At 41.8% G+C, this 24,093-nt stretch overlaps 1 protein-coding gene across 24 annotated transcripts in view; it reads left to right on the top strand.

Annotated features, from left to right (window-relative positions):
* MICAL3 (microtubule associated monooxygenase, calponin and LIM domain containing 3) overlaps window positions 1–24,093 on the top strand; it is a 313,530-nt gene that overhangs the window by 254,368 nt on the left and 35,069 nt on the right. For 21 of the 24 annotated variants that reach the window (XM_073621556.1, XM_073621539.1, XM_073621540.1 and 18 more), the window contains 5 exons: window positions 21–1,767; window positions 2,774–2,868; window positions 11,374–11,424; window positions 14,659–14,766; window positions 16,043–16,136. In XM_073621556.1, coding sequence (XP_073477657.1) covers window positions 21–1,767; window positions 2,774–2,868; window positions 11,374–11,424; window positions 14,659–14,766; window positions 16,043–16,136 — 2,095 coding nt within the window. The remainder of the gene's footprint in view (window positions 1–20; window positions 1,768–2,773; window positions 2,869–11,373; window positions 11,425–14,658; window positions 14,767–16,042; window positions 16,137–24,093) is intronic. The other 3 variants (XM_073621543.1, XM_073621541.1, XM_073621560.1) reach the window with 1 other exon arrangement.

A 24,093-nucleotide genomic window follows, 5' to 3' on the forward strand; every position in this document is an offset into this window, starting at 1 on the left:
TCTAATTTTTGTGCCTTTAGACCTCCATGAGGTCTCCTCTGCAGGACCTGACCTCTCCGGGAGTACGTTTCTTCCCTGAACCTTTCTTGCTACAGACAGGAAATAAAGTGACTAATCCTTCAGAACAGAAACCTCAGACCCCTGTCTCACCTGTGTGCTCCCAACCGGTTGCAACAAATGAACCAGTTATCCCTACTTCTCCTGTGAAATCTCCACTCTCACCTCTTGGACGTCCACTGAGGACACCAACCTCGCCCATCTGTTCTCAACCTCTTCCTTCGACAGAGCCAGCCAGTCCCACCTCAGCCACATCCCCTGTATGCCTTCAGCCCTCCCCAGTAATCACTTCAACTCCTCTGACCAAACTGCCTTATACTGGTCAAGACATGACCAGCCCCAGTTCGGAGGAGGCGATGAAACGCATTGATTTAATAGAAGAGTTCTGGATGAAAAGTGCTGAGATCCGTCGTAGCCTTGGGTTAACACCTGTTGACAGAAGTCGGACACCCGAAATTAGTTTTCCAGCCATTGAAACATCTGCTCCACAGACACAGCTACCCAAGTCCACTCCCAAGGAGCTGAAATCTCCTTCACTGAAACCTCAACCAGTCCCAAAGAAGGTGAATCCAAGCAGATTGGACACTGAGCTCCTTTCACCGCTAACACCAATATCACCATCTGAGAAGGAGCTTAAGAGCTCAGAAGGCGAAAAAAAGGACATTTCAACCAGTTCTGGCCTAGGTTTGAATGGTAGCCATTCCAATACGCGGACAGTGGCCAGTGAGAGCTTTAATACATCGGACTCTGCTATGCTTACTCCTCCTTCAAGCCCTCCTCCTCCCCCACCCCAAGGAGAAGAGCCTGCTACTCTTCGCCATAGTCGGGCTTCCTGGCAGAATGGACCAGAGGCCACCCAAACAACCCCCCAAGCACAAGTTAAAGACCCCGAGGTCCCCAAACCCACTCCAAGGTTAGAAGAAATTCGAAAGTCCTTTGTAGAGAGCGTGGATGAAATCCCTTTTGCAGATGATGTTGAAGACACTTATGATGAAAGGACTGAGAACTCTAGCCTCCAGGAAAGGTTCTACACCCCACCAACCAGCCAGAGAAACCCCCAAAGGCTGGTACTTACCAAGGAGAATGGAGAATTGCCAACTTCCTTGGAAAGAAGGGACCACAGAAAGAGAGGCCTTCCACAAGTAACTCCAGAAGTTAAAGAACTGGCTGAGGAGAGGATGAGAGCACGAGAGAAGTCTGTAAAAAATCAGGCATTAAGGGATGCCATGACACAACAGCTAATGAAAATGAAGCAGATGGAAACTGTCCCATCTGTAAGCACACCCAGAGCCCAAGGCTCATCTTCCACCAAACTCACTACAGATCTTCCAACAGAGTCCAGACGAACAGGGACTCATCCTGAGGCATCCACCCTGAGACTAGAGAACTCTGCGGAGGTCTTTTTGTCTCTGCCACCTGCTGATGGCTCTATCACATCTTCGGAGGGCTCTGGTGGGAAACCCAAAAAGAGGCCTTCCCTGTTCTCCCCAAGAAAGAAGGAGAAAAAATCAAAGGGGGAGGCAAATCGCTCATCTGATAAAACAGATGAAGGTACTAAACCCAAATCACTGTGGAAATCTGTCTTCTCTGGGCACAAGAAGGAGAAGAAGAAGAAAACAGCGGATGACAAGTCTTCCCCAAGCACACCATCCAGCAGCACCACCGTGGACTCAGGGAAGGTCAAAGTGCCCAATATGGTTCGCGGAGCAGGTACATATAACAAGGTTACAATTATTACTGTTTGTAAACCAGGTGTAAGCAACAGATTGTACAAACTCACTGCTGTTTGCAGATGTACAGATTCTCTTATTTAGAGATTCATGGAAAATAGAATTCTCCACATTTCAAAACATGAATGAGTTTTTGCGATCATTCTCCGAATCCTAGGTGTTTGTAGGTGTCCTTTTACCAACTCCATACACTATATGACCAAATATTTGTGCCTCTCCAAATGACTTTGTTCAGTTGTTTCCAGTGAAGGGTACTGGTAATGCTACAGCATACCAAGACATTTTAGACAGTTGTTCAAATGACAGTTTGAAGAACCCCCTTTTCTGTTCCAGCATAACTGTCTCTACTCTTCTGGGAAAACCTGACTAACAATCAGTATGCTAAATAATTGCAAAGGTGTTTAGCTGGATATACATGTATCAAAATGCTGAACTGGTCACTGAGTTTTGGTCTGTTTAACCCTCTCTGTGCAATAAAAGCTGGTTGTCAGACCCGCTTCTTTACCCCTCTCTGTGCAACAGAAGTTGGTCAGATCGGCTTCTGTTGAACAGTCCTGCTAGAAATTATTGCTGCATATTATTGAGTCCTGCTGGAAAGCCAACATTCAGCACTTGCAGCCATCATTTGTGTGGATGTGGGGATCTGTGAGCATCTTTTCTTTTGTTTAACCCGCTGGTTAAATGAAAAAACTCAATGGAGGGGGCCACACATTGTAGGATAAATGTTAGGGGAAAAATGACACTGTCTCTATAACTGTAGACATAAAATACAGTACATTCAGCTTTAATCGCAAAGGAAGTACTTTCAAGAACACTTGTCATAGATGACACAAATTGACACAAATTGTAGAACCACTCAACAAGATACAACTTTAGTTGATGGGGCTGATTTTTTTAAGTTTTGTGTTAACATTAGATGGCAGCTTGCCACTCAACCTCTTTTACCCCTTAAATTGATTGCTTTGCCCTGTGTCCTGTATTTTTAGAACTGCCACTTCGGCGGCACCTAAGCTTCTCTGAAGACTCAGACCTGTCAAGCGATGATGTCTTAGAGAAGTCTTCACAGAAATCAAAGCGAGAGGTAAGCATCACTGTTATGAAAGCATAGTTGACTTCCAGTTATACCCATATATTATAGTAACACTCAGTAATGGCCTGTATTCAGATGTATTATGTTATTTAACTGTAAATTATTGCACAAGCTGCCATAAGTGCATCAGTCATTTGTATACAGTGCAATCAAACATTTTATACTGAAGCAGGAAAAAGGAAAATCTCTAGTTTCTTAAAAGCTGTGCCATATGGATTCTTTGCACAGAATGTGTGTCTACTTTGTTTATGCACGAAAGGTACACCTGATTTGTACTTATTAAAGCTGAAGTTATAGTATGGCAGTTTTGTAGTTAGTTTGGTCGTTTGAACCTATGTGTATGTAAAGTGCCTTGAAAAAGTATTCATACCTCTTGAAATTTTCCAAATTTTGTCATGTTACAACCAAAAACGTAAAAGTATTTTATTGGGATTTTGTGTGATAGCCCAACACAAAGTGGCACATAATTGTGAAGTGGAAGGAAAATGATAAATGATTTTCCAATTTTTTTTTTACAAATATCTAAAAAGTGTGGCACTGTATGTGCCAAACCTGTGGAAGCCCTGCGGGAGTTGGAAATCACTGTAGTAGGCAACACTACTACAGTAATTGCTGCTAGTTTCCAGGTCTCACGCCAAGCAGCTGCTCTGCTTTTTACTGAACATAGGAGGTTGCTTGCTTAGCACAGGTGCCATTCAGAGAACACTTTGCATTTTCTCAATGAATACAAAGTGTTCTCTGAATGGACAATGTGGAAATTGTGACAGCACAACCCTGCATTGCCCACCTTGTCTAATCAGCATTCATTGTAAAAAATGCAAAAGTGTTCCCTGAATGGCCTCTATATGAGGGAGCGACCTGTGTTCACAATGCAGCAAGGCAACTGCTCAGTGTGGAACCCGGAAGCTACTGAAGAGCACTGTACTTTGCAGCACCTACTACAGTAATTTCCAGCTTTACCTGGGATCCCACAGGTATGGCACATACAGACTTTCATTTGTCCTAGCTGGGCCAATATAACTATATAAAAATTGCCATACCCAAACTTCAGCTTTAATGTTTGTTTAAACGTTGTTGTATGTATATGTTTGCAGTTTATTTTTTTACCCCCTCCCACCCCAGCACTTTCAAGAGGATCCAGACTTTTACCTGGAGAGAGCCGAGGTACCTGGTAGTATCCTGAGTAGTTGGAAATGTAGCGTGTATCAGTACCATGTGTTTGTATCTAGTACAGAGTCCACATGTAGTCTAGAAAAAATATAGGCGCTAATAGTTTTTGTTCACCGAGAATCATAGAAACCAATCAGACCTCATTATTTATGCTGCAAATCACAGAAAACTGTCATGTGAGCGCTATTTAACCACTTCAATACCAGGCACTTAGACACCTTCCCGCCCAGACCAATTTTCAGCTTTCAGCGCTGTCGCAATTTGAATGACAATTGCGCGGTCATGCTACACTGTACCCAAACAAATTTTTTATCATTTTGTTCCCACAAATAGAGCTTTCTTTTGGTGGTATTTGATCACCTCTGCGGTTTTTATTTTTTGCGCAACAAATAAAAAAAGACCGAAAATTTTGAAAAAAAACAAGTTTTTCTTTGTTTCTGTTAAATTTTTTTTGTAAATAAGTACGTTTTCTTCTTCAATGACGGGCACTGATATGGCTGCACTGACGGGCACTGACTGGCACTGATACGGCGGCACTGATGGGCACCGATGAGGTGGCACCAATGAGGTGGCACTGATGAGGTGGCACTGACGGGCACTGATGATGGGCACTGATAGGCGGCACTGATGGGCACTGATAGGCGGCACTGATGGGCACTGATAGGTGGCACTGGTAAGCGGCACTGATGGGCACTCATAGGTGGCACAGATGGGCACTTATAGGCGGCACTGATGGGCACTCATAGGTGGCATTGATGGGCACTCATAGGTGGCATTGATGGGCACTCATAGGTGGCACTGATAGTTGGCACAGATGGGCATGGATGGGCACTGATAGATGGGCACTGATGGGCACGGATGGGCACTGACAGGTGGCATGAATGGACACTGATGGGTGGCACTGACGGCACTGGTTGTTTGCAGTGATGCCCCTAAGGGTGGCATTGTTGGGCATCACTGCAACATAATTGTGCCAATCAGTGCCCATTTGTGGGCACTGATTGGCACTGACTGGGCACACTGGGCACATGTGGATGGCCATGGGGTACATACCTGGCCATCCACATGTTGCCCCTTCCCTGGTGGTCCTAGTGGCGATCCCTGGTGGTCCAGTGTGGTGATCTGAGGGGGGGCTGCGCTGATAAACAATCAGCACAGACCCCCCCTGCCAGGAGAACCACCGATCGGCTCTCCTCTAATCGCGTCTGTCAGACGCGAGTGAGGAAGAGCCGATCAACGGCTCTTCCTATTGACAGCGTGATCAGCCGTGATTGGACACGGCTGATCACGTGGTAAAGAGCCTCCGCCGGAGGCTTTTTACCAAGATCAGTGTAGCGGTGTGTCAGACTGACACACCGCTCCACCGATCGCCGCGATGCGCGCCCCCGGGGGCGCGCTGCGGCATGTTATCCTGCTGGACGTCATATGACGTCCAGTCAGGATAACACAACCACTTCCCGGACGTCAATCCGCTATAGGGCGGGCGGGAAGTGGTTAAAGAAGAATTCTTGTCAAAGGCAACATTTTCCTTTTGTCATTTACTCTCGTTTTCTTCGTTTTTTTTTTTTTTTTTCCACCCATTAATTTCTTTTTTATTTTTCTCTTTCTTTCTGCTTTCCTTTTTCTTTCTCACTTTCCCTTTGAATATTTTTGTTAGGTTTAAACAATTAGAATTCATTGAAGCAGACAAAATAAGCAGGGTAACCATTCATATACAATCTAAAAGAACAGTACAAAATGAAAATAAATTGTGCAGTACTTAGTGTTACTAAACCCACAACAGTAAAAATCAGTCTGTATATGCAGTAAAGCATGCTTGTTCTACTCACTGTGGAACCTAAGGGGTTAATCCTCTGCATTGTGTAAAAAAGCTGATCGTGTATGCACAGATCCTCCCCTTCTTGCATTGTCCCCAAAACGTCTCCAGATAAGATGGTTAGTGGCGTCAGTCTGCACATGCTCAGTTTGGTGTTTATTGCTAGATTTCTTTTCTTGGGAGGATGCATGGGATCAGCACAGGGCCAATCAGCACTGTCTAGACAGAGGGTCAGGTGTCCTACATCCTCATAGGACAGTCGGCGCAGAATGAAAACTACAAGCTATAACTAGGCATCGATAGAGGTCATAAAAGACTGCTATAAACTGCTAATGAGAAAAGGTATTTAGCAGTTTATATTGACTAAAATAATTGCATTTCCATGTTCTATGTACTGTGGGAGACCAGATATAATGGATACATTGTCCTGGGTTTATTAACACTTTAACTACAATAATAACAATATAAACATCTTATATGTTAATTGTAATACTTATCTAAATATAAGAAGAAAAAAAATATAAGGAAAACTAATATAAAGAAAAGGGTGCATAATTTAATTTTTCTTCTGGCAATGTTCTGTAATTTATTGGCCTCCAGAACAGGCATTGAGTTCATGAAGGGTTTCTAGTGATCCATAAAGAGAGGACACTGTTAGTGACTGACACATTACACAAATATATTAGTTCAGTATTGAAAAGTCTATTAATTAGATTTGACTTCAGATATAGAAGAGAGTTTTTAAACCACCATGTTCATCTCCTACCTATAGTTAAGATGTAATTAATCAAAGCAAAACTTAAAGTGATTGTAAAGTCTCGTTTTTTCCCCCATAAAAATAAACATGTTTTGTGTACCTGCTCTGTTGCAGTGAATTTGCACAGAGCAGCCCGGATCCTCCTCTTCCAGGGTCCCTCTTCTGTGATCCTGGCCCCTCCCTGCAGTTCAGTGTCCCCACAGCAAGTAGCTTGCTATGGGGGCACCTGAGCCGAGTCACAGCTCCCTGTGTCCATTTAGTCACAGAGCCCCCTCTCTCCCCTGATTGGCTAGCTGACTTTGACAGCAGCGACAGACAATGGCACTGCTGCTGCTGCGTCTCAGCCAATCGGAAGGTAGAATCTCAGACGGTTGAAACACTCGTGGTCATCGCTGGATATAGGGACATCAGGTAAGTGTTAAGGGGGCTGCTGCACACAGAAGGCTTTTTTTATCTTAATGCATAGAATACATTAAGATTAAAAAAAAAAAAACTTCTGCCTTTACAACCACTTTAACTGTATCTGAGCACCAAAAACTGAAAACGTTATTTAAAGTGGTTGTAAAGGCAGAAGTTTTTTTTTTTTGCCTTAAAGCATTCTCTGCATTAGGGTAACAAAAACTTCTGTGATCAGCTCCCCCCCACTCCCCAAAATATTTACCTGAGCCTGATCTCATTCCAGTGCTGTGCCAGAGAGCAGCAGCACTGCTCTCTCTCCTCACTGGACTTGAAGGCAGCAGCAGGAACCAATGGCTGTCAATCCAATCCAGTGGGGGGATGATCTGTGCTGTGTGTGTCAATAGATGCACACAGCCCAGCTCGGGATCAAGCCAGCACAAGTACCACCATAGCAAGAGCCTTGCTATGGGGGCACACTGAAGGGAGGAGGAGCACCAGCAGGGCACCCCAGAAGAGGAGGATTGGAGCTGCACTGTGCAAAAACCATTGAACAGAGCAGGTAGGTGACATGTTTATTTTATTTTTTTAATTGAACCTTTACAATCACTTTCATTTTTATTATTCTAAGTGCACTCATCTATCCATCCATGTCTCCCAGCTTTTTTTTCTTAAGAGCTTTAAAAAAAAAACTAGCATTTCTAGACATGGCCAATCATATAGCATATAATTCCTGAAATTCATTTTCCTTTTGCTCAGGCATGCAGGCAGAAAGGTATGCTTAGATGAGACATACCAGATGAAAAAAGATGCCCATGAAGACTCCTGGGATGTATCTTTTTGGCATAGGCCAGAAACCAGAAAGCAATTGAAGTAATGTAAAAAAAATGTTTACAACAAGTAAATATAATATACTTTCTATTTATTTACTAATGCTATCAGCATAAGGAGTAAAATAGTTAATGTTGATTCAGAGAGTACGGGTGCGAATCACATGCAATGTCTGAGATCGCAATAGTCTGAACCTAGGCTAAAGCAGCTGTAAGTGGGACCCTGGTAGAAGCCTAGCTTGCCACCAGAATGAAAAAAAAAATTATGGATAGGCAGTTCCCATTTTAAGTATTTACACCTGGGTGTTTTTAATGCTTTGGCTGGAATTCTTTTTTTTTTTTTTTAAAACAAACAATATTCTGTATGGAGTTCAGTGGGGAAGTGTATAACAGGTTTTGTTGCAAAAAAGAAAAAAAAATAATAATAATATGGGATTGTAAGTAATGTCCAATGTTTGTCAATACCAGCAGGTTTTTAAAGGGTAGCTCCACTTTTGTGAAAAAAAAAAATTGATTAGCATTTATAATTGCTACAGAAGATTTTTTTTCTACTTGGGTATTGATAAACTTGTTAGTACACCGTTTCCTTTTATCGAAGCGCTCTGTATGTTGTTGGTGTACCTAACTTCCTGAAAGTGTAATTTCCTGCCCATGTCACTGGCTTTTAGCAGACACCGGTCATGTGACTATAGCAGGAAAGACCTTCCCATGCTGAGGTGAGAGCATAGGTGTGCGCAGTTTATTGCATTAGGGTGTGCACCCCAAAGTTCAGACACAGAGCAACAGAGACAGTGGTTAGGGGTGTACATATGCCATGGCTGTGATACTATGTCATTGCAGAAATTATAGAGCACAAAGCAATATTTTTTTAGAATTTTAATTTTGTTTTTTTTTTACTTTTTTGTTTTTCAATTATTATTTTTATTCATATACATTTCTAAGTGATCCGGGGGGGCTTTAATGAAATAAAACAGACCCTAATATCTCACATGAGCCTCAGCTGCACAGATGAATGAAAAGGTAGCACTAACAGGCTTCCTATTCATTCACAAACTGAAGCATAGTAAACAGTTTACTATGCTTCCGCGATGAATGGACACAGGTGCGATCGGTACCAGGGAAGATTAGGAGAAGCCAGCAGTGAATAGGAAGCGCATCAGCGATGTAGGACCCAGGAGTGAACAGTACCGATCTCTAACTGTGTTCATTCAGAAAAGAAAGGGGCCAGTAGATGACATTTACCAGCCCCTTTCCCTCAATCCCCCTGCAGTGCAGCTGAAGGGAGGACGGTGAGGAGAGGCTGGCAGTGCTGCAGGGAGAGGAACAAGGGGATCAGTGTCTGCAATACAGCAGTACAGCCGGTTCTCCTGCTCAGCAAATGCTGGGCCCCCCTTTTGAACGTATAGGACCCGGATCTGGTACAAGAGGGCTTTTTACAGTGGCCCTGGTGCACGGGGGTGATTAGGGTGTGCCCAGGCACACTCGGCACATCCCCTATGCACACCTATGGGTTAGGGAAAGCCATGCCCGAATACAGAGGACAGCAGGTGGAACTCTGAAATTTAATTTTCTTGTATGTAACAAGAGTAGTTGATTATGATTATTATTTTCCCCAGCCAAAGTGAAGTGACACTTTAAGTTCCATTCATTGCTAGGATAAAATATAAAAAGCCCTCATTGGTTTATTACATCATTGGTTTTGCTTTTTATTTTAATTACAAGCCTGAGAAATGTGGAGGGAATGTTTTCTTTATAACATATCCACCAAATTTGTAAGATATAAGGTTTTTCTTAACTTATCCTGCATTTAAGGCTATCCTTTACTTGATATACTGTATGTACAGTTCACAAGTATAGCAGTGAGCGTCCGAAATTTGTGCTGTCTGTTAAATTGGAAGACATCTGCACCCATTTCTCAGGCACTTTTTGTTCTATGTTCCCAGGGTTGGCATCTGTTGGATTGTTTTTACATTTTTTTATATTGGATAATATTGAAGTGCATGTAAAGCCAAAACTTTTTTCCTCTTCACTTCCTGTACTAGTGATGCAACAGGAAGTGAATGGCAATCTCTCCAAAGTGAGGGAATTTGAATTTGACTGTGACCAGAAAGGATGTCCCAGTTGAAAGATTGCCCCTCACTTCCTCTTCTGGTGGCTCTTAAGATTTCTCATAATTTCCATTTTGGTGATTATAGTCACCAGGACAAAAAGAGGGTTGTAATTTACTGTACACTTTGAGCTTCTCACAGTGTGCTGCAGAAAATCAGATAGTCTACTTCATTTTTTGGCTGGCTGGCCTGACTGGCCCTTGCTCACCCCTTCCATTCATTAAATGTGGGTGTTACTTAAGGCAGTCTGCATGCAAATACAGCCTGCCTAGAAATGTCCAGTTCTTCAGACTGACACCAGCCCACGAAGCCATTTTGATATTTGCTCCTGAGAAAAGTACTGAGGCAGGGTGCTGTGATGTTTTCAGCAAAGTCAGTCATAGATGGATTGAAATTTGTTTGGTTCTGCAGGGATGTATGTATGGGCAGGGAGTTTGGACAGAAGTTGATCTACTGATCGATTTCTGTACAACCAAACTGTTGTTTTTTTTCAATCGCTCAATCTGTGCCGCAGGCTATAGCAGGCAGCGCTGATCAGTTTACTCTGACAGCAATACAATAGTTAAGCAGGGTAGATTTCCCCATCTACATGAAGTGTGTGGATGGGGAATTGAGACAGATTTTTTTTTTGTTCAGCCAGCTGTTTAAACGAAAAAACAAACGACTCCTGTATGGGCTGCCTAAGCTATGTACAATACCCATCCATCTGCCATGATCTGCTTGCATTGCATAGGAAAGCAAAGCGATCCAGTGATGGCATCACTGATTCTGAAATAAGGAATGTAAGAAAAACAGGTTTTATTTAATAATTTCATTATTATGTTGATTGGGAAAGGAGAAGCCATGAATGGCAAAATGTAAGCAGCTTAAAAGTCAAGTTTAATCTCCCCAGGAAGACGCCGACAGCGATAACAACTTGAGAAGAGTTCGAACCCATTAGTACTCAAAACTAGGGGGGAAAAAATGAGTTTTGGCTACATACACTTTAAGCAGTCAGATTTGACATCCTACTTTCTTCTCACAGATAGGTGGGAATGCAGCACCATTGACAGTTGGCAGCCCTGACTGTGCTGTCCTCGTGTGTTGCTAAAAAGGTGTTGTCCCAGGGGGTTTAGAATAGCAGAACACATTTGTGACCCATTCAATTCTTGTAACGGATGTCAGGGCTTTTCCATCTCAGGAATATCACAACACATGGTCACCACCTCTTGTGCCAATAGTAACATTTTGGCCTGCCTAGGTTACTGTGCTGCTCTTCCATAATCCCCTGCGAACATCCTCCGTAGCAAAAGAGTTTTGTCCTTTTTGATGTCATTTTTAATCAGCTAATTATTGTGTTATTGATTTTTTTTTCATTTCATTTGCTTTAACCAAATAATTTGCTTCATTTTGCCCTCCCCCACCATGTGTCTGTGTCAGTCGGTCTATGTCCCCCATGCCTTGGCATTCAGACGGTCATATTCATCCAAGGTAGTGACATCATTATAATCCTCTTGATTTTAACTCTTTCCATGCTGTGTTTCCGCTTGTCTTCCTACCTTACAATGAGGCAATGCCACCTGCACTCTTACTGTCTGCTACGAGCAATAATAGAAACCTGCACTGAGGGACATTCTGAAGCTGCTTTTGCTGATATTCTTGGAAATGCCTTCACTGGTCGCATGCTTGTTCCCACATCAGTGACAACATTGAAGCCAAAGACAACCTGGCAAGCCTCAATTTCAGGTGGAAGCCAGCAACAGCAGTCAACATGTTTTTTTCTTAATACAAGTTTTCTTTAATTGCTAAAAATATTTTTTCATCATGAAGCCCAACTTCATCCAAAACTTTTTTAAAACAGTTATTAATAGAGATGGGGAACTTATAACGTCTGGCCGATTTTAAATGCTGTGTCCCCATTCGGGAGGTTTTCTCTCACTTCCTGTTATAGTGATACCAAGCCAAAAAAAATGAAGGGGAACTGTTGTCACCAGGATAGAAGAGGTGATACAGGCAGTAAATGAGGGTGAACAGATCTCACAGGGACAGAATAGGTCATTTCATGACAACAAATGGGGTGAGGTGACAATGGAGAGGAGAACAGCTAACACTAGGACAGAAATTTAAAAACAGGTGTCGCAGGTGATACCAGGACAGGAAATGAAGGGGAACAGGTAAAACCAGGGCAAGAAAAGAAGGGGAACAGGTGTCACTAGGACAAAACAGTTAATACTAGGACAAAAAATGAAGGGGGAACAGGTTTTATAGAGACACAACAGGTAATACCAGAGCAGCAAATGAAGGGAAACAGGTGTCATCAGGGCAGAAATGTGAAAACAGGATAAGAAATGAGGGGGGACAGGTGTCACGGGGACAGATCAGGTGATAAAATGACAAAAAAGGCTAGTGCATTACCGTAAATGCATTATTAAAAAGCCAAAGAGCAAAAATAAAACAAAAATACTCACAAATGACCACACGGCTGAAAGCATAAATAGTGATAAACCCACGTGCTGATGACATGGAGCAAGATGTAGAAGTCCCATACAAAGGCTAAGGTATCATACAAGCACATGCTGACGTGTTGCGAGGGCCAAACCCTCTTCCTCAGTGCTTGCTTCTCATGCTCTGAGGAAGAGGATTTGGCCCTTGAAACCCATCAGAGTTGAATCTGTGCTTGTGTGACACCTGAATCTTTCTATGGGACTTCTACATCTGTCCTTGTCACTGGAACTTGGGTTTATCACTATATATATTCTTTCAGCCTTGTGGTCATTTGTGAGTGTATTTTTTGCTTTTTGGCTTAAATGTATTTAAAGTGGTGTTCCAGCCGAAATTATACTTTTTAAATAAAAATACCCCTATAATACACAAGCTTAATGTATTCTAGTAAAGTTAGTCTGTAAACTAAGGTCTGTTTTGTTAGTTTATAGCAGTAGTTTGTTATTTTATAAACTTACAGCAGGCCGTGGCCATCTTAAGTGTGGGCATCTGAAGCCAGACTGTATTTCTTCCTGGATCTCATCCTTGCAGATCTCGCACATGCTCAGTGCAGCACAAGCAGCGTAATAGGTTTCAGGTCAGGTTTCCATAGCAACGGCAGTGTCAGAGGAAGTTGCCGCCCTTTCCCAGAAGGCATTGCAAACAGGAAATGATGCGATGGGCCACGGCCAGGGAGGAGGAAGTGAAAAATGAATACAGCAGATATACAGTAGGTGCTGAGAAAAAAAATTAGAAAATATCCAATTCGTTTACAGTGCGCAGTTTAGTGAGGGATGCTGAAGATATGTAAAAGTGGGTGGAACTCCACTTTAAGGTAGTCCACTAGGCATTTGAGACTTTTTTGCATTTTGTCGTCTTAACAGAAAAGATTCCTCCAACTGGACAAGGAGGGCAGAATTCTAGTGACGTTATCTACTATACTATGTAAGCGAAGAATCACGATGTTGATCAATTCTTTGATCTTGAAGCAGCTTCTATTCTCTGCAACTTTTAAGCTTAGCATTGATGTGTGGTCTTTTTTTTTTTTTAAATCTATACAGAGCAGGCAATATCAGGACAAGAAATGAGAGAGAACAGGTATCACAGGGATAGAATACCGTTCAGCAAAAAAGAAAACCTGGCCTTCGCTCCCGCTCTGCTAATGTGCTTTTTTCCCCATCACTTCCTCTTCTTTTGACTCCTTGTCCCCAGGACAGTAATTGAGGTTGTCTCTTCCTAGTGAGCACACAGACCGCATTAAAAACCTGACAAGGGTTCTAACTCTTCACCCCTCTGTCCAAAGTGACAAACAAAAGTTTTGGCTGGAGTTGGGCATTTAAGATACCTTTTCCTCTCAAGGAAACCTTTTGTTTGCTTTGCATGAAATCCCTTCTATGATTCTGTCAAAAATAAGCCATTACAGGGACATCTAATGCTCGCTGCTCTCCAGCGTCCATTCATGTCTTCACCTTTAATAACTGTTTAGATCAGAATAGACTGCTTAGTGCTATGCCATGAGCTGATGTGAGATCAGACATAGCTCAGCACGGAGAGCACGGCACACCAAGCCCATTAATAGTAGGTGATGGTCTGGAGTCCACAGACCTTCAATGCAAATATTCTTGTCAGTATTGATGTTTCCCAATCCTTGCTTCTATGTACGGTTTGTTATTACATGGAGTATGTTTGTTCATTACAAAATCCAGGCTCAGCATCTTGCTGAGTAATGATGCACAATGTTTATACCTGCCTGATTCTTTTATCTCACTTTAGGTCTCCCAGTCAGAATCTGACTGATTAAAAATAATAAAAAAGTAAATCTCAGATAATGTCAAAAGCCCACAATGCACCTGGCCAGAAACCATGTGATTTTTTTTTTCCTAGGTTGTAGATGGAATGCCGGTGCAGCTCAGAGCATCATCTTTATTACTGAAAATAAAAAAATATTTTTTTTTTTTCGTTTAGACATATTCGATTCATGTGAATTGTCGATTTTAACAAGCTGACTGCACCAAAAGCTGGATTTTGTTATAATGAATGGATAGGAACAAGTAGAGGGAGCAATACTTGACTAAATGCTATTTAAAGGATGACCAAGTGAGGATAACGGATCACGTTGATAAGAAGTTAATGTTTATAACTCATAGAGAATTGGTGGTTTGGGCTTACAATACATTGGTGGAGGTGTTGGGAAGTACTTGATGTCCAATGTGGCTTGTATTTCACTTATTTTCCTCTTGACAGAAAACCTACACAGATGAAGAGCTGAATGCCAAGCTTACTAAAAGAGTTCAGAAAGCTGCCCGGAGACAGGCCAAGCAGGAGGAGTTAAAGAGGCTGCACAGGGCACAGGTAGATAAAAACTGGCTTTTCTATTTCATTTATTAAAAACCTCCACACATTACTGCAGGACCATAGAGTCTGAGCTGTCATTAAGGATACATGTGGATCCCCTTTTATCTGCCGTACTGCTTATGCTTACTGCCTTCTGCCTTATAAACTAGAGCAGCAGAAAATTTCTTACTCAGATTTACTGCACCCTGTGAGCTTCTTGCTGTGTGCATTGGAAGGTGCAACAATCAAAAAGAGCCCACCTCTATCTGGTTTAAGCACATCCAGCATCTTCTAGCTCTTTCCTCACCAACCTGAACCTTTGATTCATTGGATTTAAATTTCTTTAATCATGGAGGATCAGGCATTACTTTTGGGCATTACCTAAGATGATCTGCATGCATATATATACCTGCCTAGGTACTCCCACTCCTCCACACTAACACTTACCTATGAAGGTAGTTTGATTAGATTTGCATAACCCCTCTTAAGAGCCAGCCCACTGCTTGCATCAGGGCTGTGATCTCCTTATAAGAGTACTGAGGCAGGGTGCTGTGATGTTTTCAGTGTGTTATGTAGAGCACACTGCCGGCCCCCTCCCACCAGCCACGTTCAGTCTACATTGCATAGAAAAGCACAGAAACCTAATAACTTTCACTGGGTCTAAAATAAGGTATGTATTGATGACAAGTTGTACTTAAAGCGGGGGTCCACCTATCTATCGTTTTTTTTTTTTTTGAGTTCATTCACAAACTTTTCTTCTCAGCATTACATACTCACATATTGTGTGTAATATGTCCGCCTGTGTCATATTTCGTCGGAAAGAATAACTTATATTATTCACTGCAGGCGGTTTCCATCTTCATTGTGGGCATTTGAAGCCCACAAGCATTTATTTCCTGGATGTGGTGAATGCTGTGCTCCCAGCATTCACCGCTCATTCCCGCACATGCTCAGTGGCATCCCGGAAGCCTGAGACTAGCTCCCAGGAGTCTGGGAGAGGCTAGAAACACGCCTACTCCCACGGGAGGAGAACCAGGAAGTGCAAAGAAGAATAGAAAAATAAAAGGTAATTACGGCGATTTAAATTTTTTTAAACGGCATGTCAGCATCTAGGCAAGGAAGAGAATACATACAGATATTGTTCAAAATTTGGGTGGAACCCCGCTTTAAAAATGTAGGGAAAAACCAGGAAAGGCAAAATTAAAAAGCTTCATTTTTTTCAGTTTGAAAACATTTTGGTTATTTGCATTTAAAAGTTTGTTTTTTGTTTTTTTTTATATTTTTGTGTCTTCAGATAATCCAGCGGCAGTTAGAGCAGGTGGAGGAAAAGCAGCGACAGTTGGAGGAGAGGGGGGTTGCGGTGGAGAAGGCTCTCCGTGGGGAAGCAGGTATTGTATAATTTGCAGTTTTATTAGTGTCATTTTGCAGGAAGACTCCAAGAAATTGATAAACCATGGAAAAAGAAATCCCCCTATATTTGGGACTTTAACAGGCCACCACCTCTTGAGATAACAAATAACAAATTTTATTGATGTGTTTAAAAGAGAAAGACGTAACAGCGTCTATGATATACAAGATAAAAAATCATTCCACAGTAGATGCACAATCAAAACAAAAAATATGTATAGGGTGACAAAGAATATAGATGTACTCTCACAGGGGTAGTGTACCCCAATATTTGGGTATTGGGGTACACAACCCCTGTGAGAGTACATCTATATTCTTTGTGACCCTATACATATTTTTTGTTTTGATTGTGCATCTACTGTGGAATGATTTTTTTCTTGTATGTCATAGACGCTGTTAAGCCTTTCTCTTTTAAACACATCAATAAAATTTGTTATTTTTTTAACTCCAGAGGTGGTGGCCTGTTAAAGTCCCAAATATAGGGGGATTTCTTTTTCCATGGTTCATTCAGATAGGGATGAGACCACCACACTCTACATTTGCTATGATGGAAGCCCCTCGTCTTGTCCAAGAAATTGATATGTAACCTGTCGCTGTAGGGTTACATTTGGACAATCATGTGAAATAAATGCCTAATAATCAGTTTAAATTTGGTTTCAGAGCATCCTTTTACTGACACTGTAATCCTGTCAAATAAATCTAATCAGAGACTAACCTGTTTTTCAAATTTTTCTTTGAAAATCATGCCAACTAAATCTGCAGGTATCCTATCTTCTCCCCTCACCCCGCTGCTGAACAGCTGGGGTCTTCCCACTTGGAACCAATGCCGATTCACTGTTTGCATAGCGCTTCCACCACTGAGAACTGCTTGGTGCTGGTCTGAGGAAGACTTCTAAAGGTCTGCAGCTGGGGGACCTATTAAAACCAGCTTTCCACCTTCAGAAAAATTTAATTTTATCTGGCTTGTACTTACCCTAATGCTCCCTTTTCTTAATACATATCTGTTTTGTTGCTGTAGCTTCCTTCTGTTAATTTTTTGACCTAGTATATGATGTGCACTGACTAAAAAAAAAATCTGTTCTTATCTCCATTTCTGGGTGCCAGATAGTTAAAAGTATGTCTTTAGCCAAAACCTTTTTTTAAAGCTTTGTATAGAGTTCCCTTTTCTGTATCCTAACGGGAGATTCCCTTTTATTTCCTATCTCAGAGATGTAACAGGAGGTGAGAGGAATTTCCCTCTTAAAAATGTTCTGTACAGGAATAGGTGTCCCCTCTAAAGCAGCAGCAGGTGCCAGGGCTACACAGGATGGGCAGTTGTCTCCCCTCCTGTTGCTCTTGGCCAGTCATGTGCCAGTTATGGGTCACCCCTAGGTCATATATGCTGTCTGGGGAAGATCCTCCTCATCCATAGAACAGCATTGGAAAACAATAATGATCTCAGAAAATGGCTGAAAATCACAGGAAAAAGCTAAGCAACTGGTTTAATATGAGCTGCCGAAGAGTTTGTACTGGCTAGTAGTGACATCAAGTCTTCTGAAGGTGGACCTTGCTATGTAATAAAATCCTTTCTACTAAGATGTGGCATTCGCAGTCACAACTAAACTTATCCTTTGTTTAGTTTTCCAATAAATCTCCACTTCCAATTTGACCTCAAACATACTAGCTGATTGGCTCAGGCAGATTGGTCACCGTTTATGTGACCAGCCTGGGATTTAATCCTCACTGGTAAATCTTTTATCCTGAGATTTCTATTGGACAAAATGATAACTTATTTTCCTTATTTCCTTATGTTATTATAATGATTGTTTTCTAACCAACTCTGTGACTTCACAGTTAATCCGAATCCCATGTCTGAACACCATACTAGAATGATGTTTTTATTTCTCTGTTAATTCTCCAAATTAGACATTAATATTTTTTATATGTAGCTAACAAAGTTGGAGGATATAAAAGTGGTCTATCTGGTACACACAGCAAAAGTAGCTATCTTGTCTCTGGAATCCATCCTACCGAGAACACAATGGGCAGGCTACACTCTGTATATAGTTTCCTGAGATAAAATGGCTTCTCATTTTTATTAATACCATGTCACATTATCAGGGCCTCTAAGCTTAAATAAAAGTTGCGTGTTAAAGAAATTTAATATCATTCACGGATAAAGAACTTCTCAATCCTTAATGTTTACTATAAGGGGAGAGATATTTCCATACACAACTGACTTCTCATGAAGTACTCCTACTGACAGCTGTCAGTTTTAAGGCTCCCCTTAACTTATCTGCAATATTAAAGGGAATGTACAGTCTTTTCAGTGTTTCTTTAAAGAGGAACTTTTGTCCCCTTTTATATGGCTCCACCCTCCCATTTGGTACCACCATTATTGTACATGCACAGATTTGCTGAAGGCCTCTAACCAGCCTGTGGGTCCTGTCCGAGACCTTTGCCCACTTCTGCTCATGTGCAGAAAATTTTCTATGCATGCGCACAGATGGTGAAGTTTTGGTGCTTCCATGATAATAATCATTGTGCATGTGCAGATATGTCACAAATCAGTCATGTCCCTTTGCAGCAAAAAGCTCTTAAAATTAAAAAAAAAAGTCTATCCAATTGTGAGGGAGGGGGAGGTCCGTTTTAATACTTTTATATTGATGGAAATAATCTCATCAATATAATCTTTCGGAAGAGTAAATCATGTTTCTCTATTGCTCACTGAGGGATACTGCATTGGTAAATTCTGTACTTTGGCTTACAAGGGGGATGAACACTAGCCATTTAAGCCCTGACCATTTGGCTGCCTGAAGGCCGGAGGACTTTTTACAATTTGGCACTGCGCTGTCATGCAGTGTTGTACCCAAACAAAATTTGCGTCCTTTTTTTCCCACAAATAGAGCTTTCTTTTGATGGTATTGGATTGCCTCTGCGATTTTTTTATTTTTTTCGATATAAACGGAAAAAGACCGAATATTTTGAAAAAAAATTATATTTTCTACTTTTTTTTATAAGAAAAATCCAACAAACTCAATTTTAGTCATACATTTAGGCCAAAATGTATTCAGCCACATGTCTTTGGTAAAAAAAATGTCAACAAATGTATATATATTGGTTTGCGCAAAAGTTATAGCGTCTACAAACTAGGGTACATTTTCTGGAATTTACACAGCTTTTAGTTTGACTGCCTAACTCATTTCTTGAAGTGCTAAAATGGCAGGGCAGTACAACCCCCCCCCCCCCCCCCCCCAAATGACCCCATTTTGGAAAGCAGACACCCCAAGGAAATTGCTGAGAGGAATGTTGAGCCCATTGAATATTTATTTTTTTTGTCCCAAGTGATTGAATAATGACAAAAAAAATTTTTTACAAAAAGTTGTGACCCCATTTTGGAAAGTAGACACCCCAAGCTATTTGCCAAGAGGCATGTTGAGTCCATGGAATATTTTATATTTTGACACACGTTGCGGGAAAAAGACAATTTTTTTTTGTCATTTTTTTTTTGCACAAAGTTGTCACTAAATGATATATTGCTCACACATGCCATGGTTATATGTGGAATTGCACCCCAAAATACATTTAGCTGCTTCTCCTGAGTAGGGGGATACCACATGAGTGCGACCTTTTGGGAGCCTAGCCGCGTATGGGGCCCTGAAAACCAAGCCTTCAGGATTTCTAAGGGCATAAATTTTTTATTTCACTCCTCACTACCTATCACAGTTTTGAAGGCCATAAATTGCCAAAATGGCACAACCCCCCCCCCCCCATGACCCCATTTTGGAAAATAGACACCCCGAGCTATTTCCTCAAAGGCATTTTGAGTGCATGGAATATTTTATATTTTGCCACAAGTTGTGGGAAAATTACAAACTTTTTTTTTTTTTTTTGCACAAAGTTGTCACTAAATGATATATTGCTCAAACATGCCATAGGCATATGTGGAATTTCACCCAAAAAAACATTCTGCTGCTTCTCCTGAGTACAGGGATACCACATGTGTTGGACTTTTTGGGAGCCTAGCCACGTTCGGGGTCCCAAAAACCAAGCACCGCCTTCAGGATTTCTAAGTAGACACCCCAAGCTATATGCTGAGAGGCATGGTGAGTATTTTGCAGCTCTCAATTGTTTTTGAAAATGAAGAAAGACAAGAAAAATGTTTTTTTTTTTTTTTTTCACAACTTTGTGACAAAAGCGAGATCTGCAAAATACTCACCATATCTCTCAGCAAATAGCTTGGGGTGTCTAATTTCCAAAATGGGGTAATTTGGGGGGGGGGGGGGGGGGTTGTGCCATCTGGGCATTCCATGGCCTCTAAAACTGTGATAGGCAGTGAGGAGTGAAATAAAAAATTTACACCCTTAGAAAGCCTGAAGGCGGTGCTTGGTTTTCGGGGTCCCGTACGCGGCTAGGCTCCCAAAAAGTCTCACACATGTGGTATCCCAGTACTCAGGAGAAGCAACAGAATGTATTGTGGGGTGTAATTTCACATATGCCCATGGCATGTTTGAGCAATATATCATTTACTGCCAACTTTGTGCAAAAAAAAAAAAAAACATGCCTCTCATCAAATAGCTTGGGGTGTATACTTTCCAAAATGGGGTCATTTGGGGGCGGGGGATTGAACTGTCCTGGCATTTTATGCACAACATTTAGAAGCTTATGTCACACATCACCCACTCTTCTAACCACTTGAAGACAAAGCCCTTTCTGACACTTTTTGTTTACATGAAAAAAATTTTTTTTTTGCAAGAAAATTACATTGAACCCGCAAACATATATTTTTTTAAAGCAAAGGCCCTACAGATTAAAATGGTGGGTGTTTCTTTTTTTTTTTTTACACAGTATTTGCGCAGCGATTTTTCAAATGCATTTTTTTTGGGAAAAAACACACTTTTTTAATTTTAATGCACTAAAACACACTATATTGCCCAAATGTTTGATGTAATAAAAAAGATGATCTTAGGCCGAGTACATGGATACCAAACACGACATGCTTTAAAATTGCACACAAACGTGCAGCGGCGACAAACTACATACATTTTTAAAAGCCTTTACAGGTTACCACTTTAGATTTACAGAGGAGGTCTATTGCTAAAATTACTGCCCTCGATCTGACCTTCGCAGTGATACCTCACATGCATGGTGCAATTGCTGTTTACATATGACGCCAGACCGAAGCTTGCGTTCGCCTTTGTGCGAGAGCAGGGAGGGGACAGGGGTGCTTTTTTTTTTTTTTTTTTTTTAATTATTTATTTTGCTTTTTTATTTTATTTTAGCTGTTCCTTTCATATTTTTTTTGTATCATTTTTATTGTTATCTCAGGGAATGTAAATATCCCCTATGATAGCAATAGATAGTGACAGGTACTTTTTTTTTTTTTTTTTTTTAAATTGGGGTCTCTCCTCTGCCCTCAAAGCATCTGACCACACCAAGATCGGTGTGATAAAATGCTTTCCCAATGGCGTTGTTTACATCCAACGAAATCTAGGTCATGAAATGCTCGTAGCTTCCGGTTTCTTAGGCCATAGAGATGATTGGAGCCATTCTGGTCTTTGATCAGCTCTATGGTCAGCTGGCGGAACCACCGGCTGCATTCTCAGGTTCCCTGTTGGGACAGGAGAGCCAGAGAAAACCATTGAAGAAGGTGGGAGGGGGGGACATTCCCTCCCACTGCTTGTAAAAGGCTAATTAGCCGCTAGTATTGCTTTTACTTGAAAGCCGACTGCTGGCTGAAAAGAATGATACCAAGATGATACCTAAACCCGCAGGCATCATTCTGGTATAACCACTCAAAGTCCAGCAACATACCAGTACGTTGCAGGTCCTTGTTGGGCAATTGTAAGCTTTTTTTTCATGCAGCCTGTGGGCTGAACGAAAAAAAGAGATTGATCGGTGGGTATGCCCACCATTAGAATACCTCCCTTCATCCACCCACTTCTAATGGTAGGCATTCATCCACCATTTTGTTTTTAACTGTGGTGGTGAAATCACCTCCTACAGCGCTGGAGTCACAGCTTTATGTATCGTGGGATCAAATGCTGTTGCTGTCAAGATAAATAAACCCGCGCTGCAGCTGAATGGCATACCTGAAAACAAAAAAATGCTTAACAATAATACCTGAAAAGCAAACATGATAAAACATAATAACAATAAGACATTGCAGAATAGAATACAGTAAAGAGCAGAGCAAAGAATAAAGAGCAGAACAATAGAGAGAGAGAACAATCAAACAACTATTTTTGGTTTTTTATTTTATATATTTTTTTGTTTTTTTTTGTTTTTTTTACACTTTTATTTGTAACTGTAACGGTTCAGTTCCAGGTTCGGGTCTCTCAAAATGCGATGGCATCTTGGGAGACCCTGTGAAAGTGTGTCCTAGTCTGTGCAGTGCTGTACCCTACTCCACTAGTGTATGGTAGCGTTCAAAACATTCACCAATGCAAAGACCAGGATTGTCAGAACAGAAGGATAATAATAGCGGGTGTCACGCCTATATCCGCGCGTTCTACCGACACAACATTTTCTTTGGGGGGCTTGTTGGGTAGGGGTACTCGGGAGGACATACGGAAAATGCCTCTCATGCAGCTGGCTTACTGCATTTGGATTGGGAAGGTGAGGCGGAGCACCGTCTGGAAACAGAAGGGCTCTGTCGATCTCTTCCTGGAATTTAAGGAAGGATACAGTCCGTCCTGAAGCTCTGTGTAGCACATGAGCGTTCAGCAAAGCCAATAGAAATAAGTATACAGACACTTTTTTAGGCCAGCGTCTGGCCTTACGGGCAACTAGGTACAGCGCCAACAACTGGTCGTTGAGGTTCGCCCCTCCCATATTTTGGTTATATTCATGGACACAGAGGGGTTTCTCCACGACACCAGTCGCCGTAGGAATTTGGACCGTCGTGTCTGCATGAAGGAAGGACAGAACGAAAACATTCTTATTATCCCTCCACTTCACAGCGAGCAAGTTATTACACTTCAAGCAGGCTCTCTCCCCCAGCCTAGCATGGGAATCTACAAGCCTCTGGGGTAAGGCCGGTGATTAGATCGCACAGTGCCACATGCGCCAATCTGATGATCAAACAAGTGACTAAAAAGTGGCACGCTCGTGTAATAATTGTCCACATACAAATGGTACACCTTTCCGAATAAGGGTGACACCAAGTCCCACACAATCTTGCCGGCGCTCCCTGTGTAATCTGGGCAGTTTGGCAGCTCTACATGACTATCTCTTCCCTCGTAACCATAAAACTATATGTATAGCCTGTGGCCTATCACAGAGCTTATACATCTTGACCCCGTATCTGGCACGCTTGCTGGGAAGATACTGTTTGAAAAATGTTGGTTGAAGTGGTTTACGAGGGGCCAAATTTTGTAGAGCCGATCGTATTCCAGGGTCTCCACGAGGACGACAGAGTTCATTGTTGTTGATATGCATGAACCGCAAGGTCTGCTCGTATAGTGCCCTGGCCATGGAGGCAGAGAACACGGGCATATGGTAAATTGGGTCAGTGGGCCAATATGACCGCAACATACTCATTTTAACTATGCCCATGTTGAGGGATAGGCCCAGAAAGGTCTTAAATTCGGAAACCGTAATTGGTTTCCAATCTCTGGCAAGGGAGGACTGGGGATTAGCGGCGATGAATTGACCAGCATACAAATTACTTTGGTCCACAATAGATCTATAAAGATCTTCCGTGAAAAATGGTGAATAAAAATCAAGTGACGTAAAATCAACTGTTTCCATCTGAATTCCGGGTTGGCCAATGAATGGGGGAAGTACAGGTGCTGCAGAAGTGGTGGGCTCCCAATTAGGATTGGCAAATTCTGCAAGGAGGAGACTATGGGCACGACTGGCCTGTCTTTGTCTTCTTGGTGGCAGCGGGACACTACTTGTGCTTATGGGACTCGCCACGTCACCACGTGATACTGCAGTGCTGGATATATGACCAGG

Source organism: Aquarana catesbeiana, linkage group LG03 (genome assembly GCF_042186555.1).
Source record: "Aquarana catesbeiana isolate 2022-GZ linkage group LG03, ASM4218655v1, whole genome shotgun sequence".
Lineage (NCBI taxonomy): Eukaryota > Metazoa > Chordata > Amphibia > Anura > Ranidae > Aquarana > Aquarana catesbeiana.